Source organism: Pimephales promelas, chromosome 18 (genome assembly GCF_988280905.1).
Source record: "Pimephales promelas chromosome 18, fPimPro1.hap1.1, whole genome shotgun sequence".
Classification (NCBI taxonomy): Eukaryota; Metazoa; Chordata; class Actinopteri; order Cypriniformes; family Leuciscidae; genus Pimephales; species Pimephales promelas.
Genome location: NC_142786.1, coordinates 1,062,330 through 1,073,706, shown reverse-complemented (window position 1 = coordinate 1,073,706; position 11,377 = coordinate 1,062,330). Strand labels below are relative to the sequence as shown.

At 38.5% G+C, this 11,377-nt stretch overlaps 1 protein-coding gene across 1 annotated transcript; it reads left to right on the top strand.

Annotated features, from left to right (window-relative positions):
- The first annotated feature begins 787 nt into the window (after positions 1-787).
- Positions 788-5,567, top strand: zdhhc3b (zDHHC palmitoyltransferase 3b). The gene is made up of 7 exons (XM_039665816.2): positions 788-1,022; positions 1,533-1,870; positions 2,647-2,771; positions 2,871-2,967; positions 3,385-3,466; positions 3,556-3,686; positions 4,440-5,567. Exons 2-7 carry the CDS (start codon positions 1,562-1,564, stop codon positions 4,596-4,598), a joined length of 903 nt encoding a protein of 300 aa, XP_039521750.2. The 5' UTR covers positions 788-1,022; positions 1,533-1,561; the 3' UTR covers positions 4,599-5,567.
- The last annotated feature ends 5,810 nt before the right edge of the window (positions 5,568-11,377 follow it).

Genomic DNA, 11,377 nt, shown 5'->3' with positions numbered 1-11,377 from the left:
TCAAATACTACTTTTTATTTACACAATAATTTATGTAAGACTTTGCGATTTGTTTCTCGTTTCTATAAAGTGTTATCACGGAATGTTTCCTCACGTCAGAAGTTTATTAAACAACGAACACGTTTCAATAAAATCAATTTATTCGTGTGACACTTTTACACACAAACGCGCGTTTCCAAAACGCACAAAAAATTAAAAATTAATCTAAATGGTCTTCGTTTCCTGTTTACACTTCTGGGCTTCGGTCTATACATTTTTTATCATACAAATAATATATCATTTTTTGTTTACTTCTCATCTATTCATTAATGCTGTGTTTTAGGAGATATAAAGTACTTTTGTATCCATATACCACACAATTCCTCAACTACACAATTAGCTGGCATATAAAATATATATTTTTTATGATACGTTGCATTCATGCTCTAGTACTAGGCGTTCATTTCTGTATAAACATTTTCAGATTTATGCTGGGTTTTTTTTTTTTTTTGACACATGAATAAAATATATTATTGAGTTTTTTCAAATTACCCATTCATGACCCCAAAGACCAGAAGTGTAAACATTTTTTACATACCTTCAGAACAACCGAATCAAGCCCAGTTTTATTTGTGTGTATAGTTAGATAATGTATGAAAAGTCACAAAATCTTATTCCACTGAGATGAAGGGAACCTTTTTTATTAAGTAAAAGTCGATTGGGGTCGGATATAGACCCCATGGCACGATTGAGGACTATTTATTTATTTTTCAACGACTTTTATTTTATAATATTGTGGAGCGGAAGTGCCGAGTCGGACTATGTTGTTGGGTGTGTGTGTGATGCCAGTAACCGAAACTTCCTGATTGTCGCGCCTCACCTGACGAAACTGGAGCAATAATTTACACTAAAACTAAATTGTTCCGCTCATTTGTACAACACATAAACCTTACATCACTATATCAACTCATCTGTGTGTAAGCAGATACAGAACTCATCATTTAAAGCTCAGTCACGCGCTGCTGGAGGAGCCACACAACACGGTGAGGTTTTGTATTATAATTTTCTTTAAACTGGCTTTGCATTTTATCCACAAATGTAGATCTTCAGGTCTCCCCTCAGTGTGTAGTTTCAAGAATAAGTTGGTACGATATCTAACAGCCCTGTCAAATATTAATAATTAAAATTTTGTTGAATTTCGGTTATAAATATATTATAATATTATAATCAATCATGTATACATGGTTGTTTTTTTTATGTTATTATTTATTCTTTTAAGACTTTCTGGATATTTTATATTTAATTTTATTTATTCAGGGTGTGTGTGTGTATATATATATATATATATGTGGCCATATTTGTCCATGATAAAAGTGCATCTATCCATCATAAAACTGCAAAGAAGTATGTCATATACTAAGATGGCTTCAGGGTGAGTAAAACATGGGATAATTAAAATTTTTATATGAATTCTCCCTTTAAATGGGAGGAAACCCATCTTCAAAATGTGTATGAGCCTACATGTGTTCACGTTTGTGTTTCTGTCTCTGGAGGATGATGTGGGAGCTTCCCGTCGGGAAGGATGAAGAGTTCCCCAGCTAACCGCAGTCGGGACATCGAGCGCCAGGCCGGATACCTGCGCCCGGAGCACTGCACCCCCCCGCCTCCGCGCTCACACTCCCCCCACGACATGTGGTTCATCCGGGACGGCTGCGGCATCGTGTGCGGCGTGATCACGTGGATGCTGGTCTTCTACGCCGAGTTCGTGGTCGTCTTCGTGATGCTGCTGCCGGCGAAGAACCTGGCGTACAGCATCTTTAACGGTGTTGTGTTTAACGGGCTCGCTTTCCTCGCGCTGGCGTCACACTTCAGGGCCATGTGCACCGACCCGGTGAGTTGCCCAGGCCCGTTCACCAGGGTTGCCAAATCGCACTCAATTGAGCCAATCCTCACGCTCTCACACCACACCCCTGATTTCTCACGCTGAAGTGTCAACCAATGCACAGATGCACTACTTCCTGAACTTAAGCCAGCTCCTTGTTTCCTGTCTGTCATTATTGGCCGAACTTGATTAATTCAGGTGTGTCTGATTTTTGTTGCCATGACTACTGAGGTCAGGCACACCTGGATTAATCAATTTGGCCAATAATGACAGACAGGAAACAAGGAGCTGGCTTAAGTTCAGGAAGTAGTGCATCTGTGCATAAGGTCAATTGCCTGAACGATGAGTTTATCTATAGATCTACCTGTTGTGCCACTCGTGATCGACTAGTTTTACCGCAAATTATCCCGTAATCTAGAGCGAGTGTGCATGCAAGACAGATATTGTGTTCTGAACCGTGCACGTGCGCTACGGAGAGGTGAGCGAGCGAGAGACCGTGCGTGTATCAGTTTAATAATGAATAAATCAATTATTAAATTAAAAATGATTGTAGGGCTGCACAATTTGGCCCAAAATACATCAATATGACTTTAATAATAATAATAATAACAATAATATTAATTACTAAATAAAAATTGCAGTATTTATTGTAAAATAAAAAAGTATTTCAGTAAGGATTATAATAATTAAAATGTATAAAATGACAACACTAATGTTTGTAAACTGATGTGTGATGGTTTGTTTGGAGTGTGTGGGTTTGACCCGTTCCTCTTCCTGTGGTTTAGGGAGCCGTTCCGAAGGGAAACGCCACGAAAGAGTTCATCGAGAGTCTGCAGCTCAAGCCGGGTCAGGTGGTGTACAAGTGTCCCAAATGCTGCAGCATCAAGCCTGATAGAGCACATCACTGCAGGTGACAACACACACACACACACACAGCATCAATAACTACGTACTATTCACATCTGTGACCTTAAGCTCAGTGAGAGTTTCCCGTGTTTTCTCCGTCTAGTGTGTGTAAGCGCTGCATCAAGAAGATGGACCATCACTGCCCCTGGGTCAACAACTGTGTGGGAGAGAACAACCAAAAATACTTTGTGCTTTTCACTGTGAGTTTCATCACAACTACTCACAAAACACACCAGTTTAAATCATTATGAGTTTTGGGCCATGGTCGTCACGGTACTAAAAAGTCAGAAGTCGTATAAAAGAAGAACGTATGAAGAGTTCAGATGCAAAAGCCTCTAAATGCCATTTGAAATTTTCTTCTTTAATGATGATTTTTATCAAGCTTGTATATTTCAGTTCAGTGATTTCACTTAAATGGCAATGATAATTACCTATTAATTGTTATTTAAGTGAAATTACTGAACTTAAATATACAAGTTTGATAAAAAATCATCATTAAAGAAGAAAATTTCAAATGGCATTTAGAGGCTTTTGCATCTGAACTCTTCGTATAAAAATAAAATTCAAAATATTAATAGCATATAAATAATCTGTACTGTTTCCTCTCTCGTCTCCAGATGTACATTGCTTTGATTTCCCTTCATGCTCTGATGATGGTTGCTTTACATTTTGTCTTCTGTTTCGAAGAAGACTGGGCAAGTGAGTGCTGCTCAATGATTGGCTGTTTGCGTTGTAACGGAGCGCTCTGATTCGTCCACGAATTGATCGTTCCTGTTTCCTGTCCGCAGAGTGCAGTTCCTTCTCTCCTCCGGCGACCGTCATCCTCCTCATCCTCTTGAGTTTCGAGGGTCTGCTCTTCCTCATCTTCACCTCTGTGATGTTCGGGACGCAGGTGCACTCCATCTGCAACGACGAGACCGTAAGTGACACTTAACTTGGGTATATAGTAGGGCTGGGTAATAAATATCGATTTCTCGATATTAATCGATTCTCATTTTTACGAACCGATATCGATTCTTAAATCTCAAGAATCGATTAGTCATCCTGTTTCATTTGAATGAATGGGACATTGTTTTGCGGCTGCGCGCATCCAAAAAAAATCGCAATAATCTTTGTCCTTTGTTACTATTGATATGAAACAAAGTCTCAATTTTCAAATTTCGTCCATTCTCTTTAGAAATTCAAAATCATAAATAGCGTTTTGTCGCTGTGGCGTGAGATCGCTCTGGAGAAGCAGCAGCGCTGATCTCTCTTCCGGGTTAATAATACCAGTCACAGCGCCAAATAAACATGAATGAGCATCTGAAAGTGTGTTAAAAGATATGTTTCTGTTTTCATTTGAATAAAATTTAAGTCACATTTGTAATTTTTAGTGTTTTTTTTTAAGAGGTTTGTTTTTTTATTCGTTATTTTACTCACTTAAGTACGTCAAGTTAAACTAAATAAAAATGATAAATGTTTAGGTTTTATTTTATTTAAAGTAACAAAAATCACCCTGATTTTTTTAACCCATTGATCATGTGACCATTGAATCATGACGTCATCTTCCAATGAGATCCACGAATCTCGTATTAATTTGTGAATATGACACAGATATCAGTCTATGATATGAGAAGAAGGGGTTGTCAGCCGTGTTATCAGACTAGAAGACTGAAATAACTGTGTTTCGCAGGGAATCGAGCAGCTGAAGAAAGAAGAGCGAAGATGGGCCAAAAGGTCCAAGTGGATGAACATGAAGGTGGTGTTCGGTCACCCGCTCTCTCTCTTCTGGCTCAGTCCGTTCGCTCGGCCGGATCACGGGAAAGCCAATCTCTACCAGTACGTGGTGTGAGACGCCGACCCGTCGAGCACAACCTCCAAACACACACACACACATCTCTCTGCTCTTTAACTCGGTCTGTCCTGAAGGATCTCAGTGTTTAGTGGCTTCTTCACGCTCAGAGACTCTCGGTCATGACACTGTGACCCACATCATGAGAAGATGTTCGAGGCCTTCACCATGACAGCTGAAGAGTTTCTCATGGATCTCCGGATTTGATTGACAGGTGCCGTTATTATAAACAGAAATGCCTGTTCTTTAAGAGAACGCTCGCTCGAGGAATCTGTCGTTGCCAAATTGGATTTCATTACGAGGAATCTTCTGACGGTTTTTCCTTTCATCATTTGCATAACACTAATCACTAGTGCATGTCCGCAAAATCCTCTTATTTTCTTTGCTTTGTGACTATTTTCATGATAATTAAATACGTTTAAGCCTTAGATTTACATTTTTAATTTTGGTGATTCTCCTCATTTTTACTGAATTACATTTTAAAAAAACATACATGCAATAAAAGCTCAAAATATATATATACACAATATACATTTATATACAATTCTTTGCATTTTAGTTTTTTAGTAATCTTAAAAATGATGTCAATTCATCTTGCCTGATTCTGTTGATTTTGGGGTGAAATATGACGGTTAATGGAACGTCCTCATGAACACAGTCGCTCTTTGCCGGCGTAGAGATAACACGCCGTCTGCAACACTTCTATGGGCGCTGGTGCTCATGGGTTCAGTGTTGGATGTGAGCTTGATCTTCCTGAATCCAGACGGCTGCTGTCTTCGTCCCTCAGGTTCACATGATGAAATCAATCCTGTTTCTCCTCCAAATCCAGCTTAGACCATCACATATTCATCTCGTCTCCAGAGACTGACAGCTGTAGACAGGGCTTTCTCTCTGTCTCGAGCACAACTACGGTCAGGAAAGTTTACGACTGAGGTGTTGATCAGTATTCATTAAAGTTCTTCATAATCACTGCTGTTCAACGATTCTATTTTTTTAAATTTTCTTTGCACAATCTTTTGCCTGTCTTAAATCTGTGCTTTATGTTGTGCATGTATTTTAAATATATACTGTACATATAAAATGGTCCATAGCACTATACAAAATAAAGTACATTCAAAATAGAAGAAAAAAAAAATGACTACACATTCAAAATTACATCTCTATAATAAGGAAAATAACTATATCTCCGGTTTCATTTTATGAAGTTAACATTTACGGAACATTTGCTGTAAATATGGTCATTGCTACGTTATGTGAGCAGTCTATTTCCCTCCTAAATCATTCATTTACATGCACAGCGTAATTATTTATATTTTATGTTGGTTGTCATGGTTCCTGAACGGGCCACCACGGTAGACATCGCGTGATCACGGTAGGCTAATGCCTGAATCGCAATATCACGGGAATCAATAACCTAATACAGCCCAGTTGTGCTATAAACATCATGAGACGTCCATCATCAGATGAATGACACGGAAAAGTTAAGTTAGAGCCGCTAAAACCAGTGCTACTACCGATGCGAACATGAACACAGGCTTTTTCCTCCAAAAATATAGCCTAAAACGTATCTATGTTGACACCCTGCTTCTCAAAATGCAATCTGTCACGTAGTAACGACTACGGCAAATCAGCTGTTCTCCCGTAACGTTAGTAGACGGTTGCGGAGTAGCAGTTTGTCGCGCGTGCGCAATAGAACGCCAGAATACGTACAACCGGCACATCCGGGAACTTAACTGTCAATTTTGTCCCCGCCCCCTTTTGGGGGAAACAAACTAGACTCCCCATAGACTTCAATACAAAATAACGGCAAAAACCAACGTCCGTACACAGCAGACAGGCATAAATAACTTAAGAAATCACTTAAAATATGTCAAGTAATTATATGTCCACCCTGCCTGCCATAGAGCATGCTATGAAAGATAATTTTTTTATGCCCGTAATCAACTAGCCCAGGCTACCTGACATCATCATCATAAATTCAAAATATATACATAAAGGTTTTTTACTTTAAAAAACGAAATAAAATCATTCAGGGGCTTACCTGGTGACTCGATGAGGTACAATTAAATATCCGGGTGAGACACCTCTGGCCACTGGGTGGGGTTGTTACACCAATTTGACGCTGGGGGAATAAAGGGACATGTTTTTAAATTGGCCAAATTAAGTTTGTGTATGTATCTTTCACGCTCTATGGCTGGCAGGGTGGACATATAATTACTCGACAAGTTTTATATAAGTGATTTCTTAAGTCATTCTATGACGCAGCGCCGGTTGTGCGTATTACAGTAATCTTTGCCTTCCACCGTACTCCCCTTTCCTAAACCCCATTGAGGAATTCTCCTCCTCCTACTGGCGGTGGAAGGAATACGCCAACCTTACACCAGGGTAAATCTGCATGCCATGGGACGTGCCTGTGGTAACTTAAGTGTGGATACTTAGGTGTGCCAGCCAGGGTTTTCCCCCGTTGCCTGACCTGTGTCCTGTGGTGTGGATGAAGTGCTGTGGAGACATGATGCTGTGGCTGAGTAATGCACTTATTTGTATATTTTTGTAATTTATTTTTACATGGGCTTACTGTACACAAGTGGCAAACGCATAAGATTTCGGTTTGGTTTTATAAGTGCTACATGTAAATGCACAAGATTTCGGTTTTGTCTTTTTTTGTACAAGAGCTAAATGCACAGGGTTTTTTTGTTTTTCGACGTGCATTTAGCCTATAAACATGCATTTTCTTTATAGAGGTCGCAATAGTCTGGCTTATTTCTCACTCGAGTCTAAGTGCGCTTCGAGGTAAGAACAGTTCATTTTACTTCTGATTCCCAGCACAGACGCGGTTATCTTTAAACCTTTCGAGTTGCTTAAATCTCATTCATTATTAAGCCGAAAAATTAGACTTCTCACACCAACATAATATGTCTCTCTAATATTAGGCTATGCCATTTCTTTAGTAAAGCATGTCAAACGAACTAAAGTCAAAAGCACGGCTTTTTGTGTTTTAATGAGGATATCTGTTGCGCGCACTTTGCTCAGGCGATCAGATCATGATCAGGAGTTTCCCGCGTCTCTGAGCGACTCAGTAACACTCAATCTCTGCATCATCATGTGCTTTCAGCTTTGCCTGGCTTTGGGTTTGGGAACGGGCACCAGTTACGCATTTTCACATCCGCATAATTTAAAAAAATAATAATAAAAAGTCCACAGATGATCCAGCAGATTTGTAAAGAGACGCGTTCCAAAGTTTTTTCAGGACGTTCGGCTTTCATGAAAAGTCAAGTAGACTAGTGTTTTCTTTGCACTGGTTCAATCTGCTCGTTCTGTGAGTGCAAAAAGATCTGTTAGATGTCATCTGAGCAAAGATTATTGATGATCCAGAGACTAATTTTTCAAAACTGTGCAATAAACTTAGTTTCCTTCAGAGTAGTTTGAACTGAGCTTAGCATTTTTGCCTTTCTTTTTAAGAACATTTTTTTCTTAAATCAAGATACAAGCAAAGTGACATAAGAAAAAAAAAATGAAAAGTTTAAAAAAGAACAAATTTCTGGGTTCAGAATACTACATTTTAATTCAAAGGGAAAATAAGTATTTTTTTTTTTGACCCACTTGGCAGATTCTAGTTTTATGAAAAAATAAAGAGGAACAAAATCGTAAATGCTTGTGTTTTTGATGCTTCCTCTTTCCATGCCATTATCGGGACTTTATTATGAACAATACACAGGACTATAGGTACAGAGATCAAAAATATTGATTCTGATGTTTACATTCAATTTTGTGATTCTTCCAAATCAGACCTTTTTTTGTGTAGTGAAAAATGAAAAATAGTCTCCTTATTAGATTGGCAAAAAACACAAGACTCTTCTAGTTTGTTTTAAATCTTCTTAACGTAGGCTATCTTTAACAGGATAAATTTGATGCCAAATTTTAAATGAAACTTCTTTTACTTTATTATTAATACAGTATTTATGAATAGTGTTGACCTTTTTCCAATTTAAATCAACCATGGTTGAACACCAAAAAATTTTTTGCAGCAGGTGGAACTGAGCACGAAATTTGATTTCTAATATATTTATTTCATTTAATATATTTATTGCATTTTTTCTTTGTAATGTCTTCAATGATCCTACTCATTTCTAATTTAAAATGTTAAGTAATGAATTGTTCCAGTAACTGGAAGTATTATTCTCAGAAAAAACAATTGCTGCGTAAATTTTGATAAGTATACGTTTATGATCAGTAAACACAGATCTTATCTTCAAGGTCAATAGAAACAAATGAGCCAAAAAATCTATGAGTGACAGCAAAGACAGACTTCTATTGCTCCAAGTATACATACATTCGCTAGGATTTGTTCCTTTCACGCCAAATACCCATAGACGCAAACATGTATTTTTAAGTTCACAATTTATGTTTGCAGGTTCTGGAGGCCATCTATCCAAGTTATCATCAAATACTGTATTAAAATCACCTCCCCATTAAACCTTAGCTTCTGAAAACTTCTGAAAAGTCGACAGATTATTCCATCCTCCACATTTTTAAAGGAAGTCCGATTTCTAATTGTGTCATTGGTGCCATTATGAATTGTTTCTGCTCTAACTCACATAGTGAAATAATTAATCTTCCTGAAACATCTTTTTCACCATGTAGAATTTGACCCTTATAACCACGCCTGCTGATCGATTAATACCATTCGAAAACCACATTTCACTCCCACATTGGCTCTTCCAAAAAGATTAATCGTCTTGAGTTTCTTGAATAAAATAAAAGTCTGCATGTTTAGCTCTGCAGTAGCCTACAAAAAAAACTTCCTTCTAAGTAAATCTCTTAAACCTCCGGCATTGACAGAACAAACATAAAGAGACATCAAATAAGAAAAAACAAAAAACAAATTACTAGCTAAACTTTAGTTTAACTTTAGCGTTTTCTATAGGCAACAATCTTCTTGCAAAACTAAATAGAACATTTGCATAAACCATCCTCTATTCACATTTGGGTTAAATAGCTTCACACTTTGGAGTTTTTATCAAACTCTAAACCTATGGCGTCGTTCACACCCGACGCGGAGCGACAGTTTCGGCGTCTGGTCTATTTTTTCCGCGAGCCGCGAATGATCCGCGTCAATTCCGCCAGGAAGTTACAAGAAACACTCGACCATCCGTTCAATTGTCAAAATATAAGTCATTTTCAAATTAAAATACCGCGAGTGACAAATGCAAACACAAAACAAACAGGCAAACAACGAGAGAGAGAGAGGCAGGCAGGTGTTGATGATAAGTGTGTGTCTCGACAACTGATTAATAAAAGAAGTGTACAAGCTTCTTGGTTACAGAAACATGGTGTATTTATATTATGAGGTTATTTACTTACCCATGATGTAAAAAAGTAGCTCTGAATAAACAACAACTGAGCAGAAGCACTTGTCGACCTCCGCGGTGTGAACAGGCACGACCAATTCGTACGAGTGATTAAAAAATGGCTAATTCGTACGACCTCACTCGTGTCTAAACCCACGTGATGGTTAGGTTTAGGGGCGGGGTCAGGGGTAGGTCATTCGTACGAATTCATACGAATTGGCCAATTCGTAAATGTACGATTTAGCAAAATCGTACTAATTTGTACGAGTGAGGTCGTATGAATTGTTAGGAATCAGCCACCTCGTAGAGATCGGGTTGACAGGCAGGTGCCAGACCACGAGTGATTTTCCCTTCAGCGTTCGGTGTGAGGTGTATGAATGAATATATCCTCATGCTTTCACTTTTCTTTAGCATGGTCCTCCACTTCCATTCCTCCAGTGCGGACATCTGGTTGGAACATAAAAGGCTTAACATTTTCAGAAATGTTGTTGTCTGAGTGAGTTAATTGGAACTACTAACACACGAGCTCTGGAAGCTCCGCCCCCTGCGACGGTAACAGCAGCTCATTTGCATTTAAAGGGGCACACAAAACTGTGCGTTTTTACTGACACGCAAAAAGGGAAAATATAAAAAATATCTGTAGGGTATTTGACGCTAAATCTTCACATACACTCTGGGGACATCTTGTGAAAAGGGCATTATACCACACCTTTAACTCACCTCCTCCTCCTCACTTTGATAGTTTTATCTAAATCACTGGTTCGACACAAATGATTCTCAGATGTTTTGAAGTTTTGTCAAACGTGTTTCGAAAGCAAACACAAGTTGTTTGTGTTTTATGTGTTCCTCAGAGAGACATTACATCCAATACGAGTTTACAGTGCTGACCAAAACAGACTCGTTTCCTGCGAGTCCGACGACAAACTGATCGCTCACTACAGTAGATAAGAGAGAATCTGACTGACTGGACCAACGCTCCTGCAGAACCTCCTGAAACCAGAGACTGGTACCTAGATGCACACACTGACAAAGTGCACACCATCTGCATATTGTTCTTGTGAGTTTAGATGTTAAGAGAGAAGCATTAATCAACATATTACCTTATGCAATTACAGAGGTGTCATTTATCATTTGTCAATAAATATACGTTTGTGTGTGTTGTTCTGTGATTGTAGATCATGTTCTTCAGAGAATATCTGGCTGTAAACTGGATGATGGATCAGTGATTCCGACTGTCTTTAATTATTTTGGATTAGATGGAGCAGATTTTATGTCCTTTAATCATGACACTATGCAGTGGATTGATAACAGCCCAAAGAAACGAAAATGAAACGGGATCGAGAAATTGAACGCAACAAAATCCGCAAGGATTACCTATGCAAATGTGCTTCTTTGGACAATGTGTTAAATACTGAGAAATAAATGAGTTTT

Excerpts from the sequence above, each read along its gene's own strand:
- zdhhc3b (XM_039665816.2), top strand. The coding sequence starts at position 1,562 with ATGAAGAGTTCCCCAGCTAACCGCAGTCGGGACATCGAGCGCCAGGCC. Across the intron at positions 1,871-2,646 it reads GGGCCATGTGCACCGACCCG|GGAGCCGTTCCGAAGGGAAA; the intron begins GTGAGTTGCCCA and ends CCTGTGGTTTAG. Across the intron at positions 3,687-4,439 it reads CCATCTGCAACGACGAGACC|GGAATCGAGCAGCTGAAGAA; the intron begins GTAAGTGACACT and ends TGTGTTTCGCAG.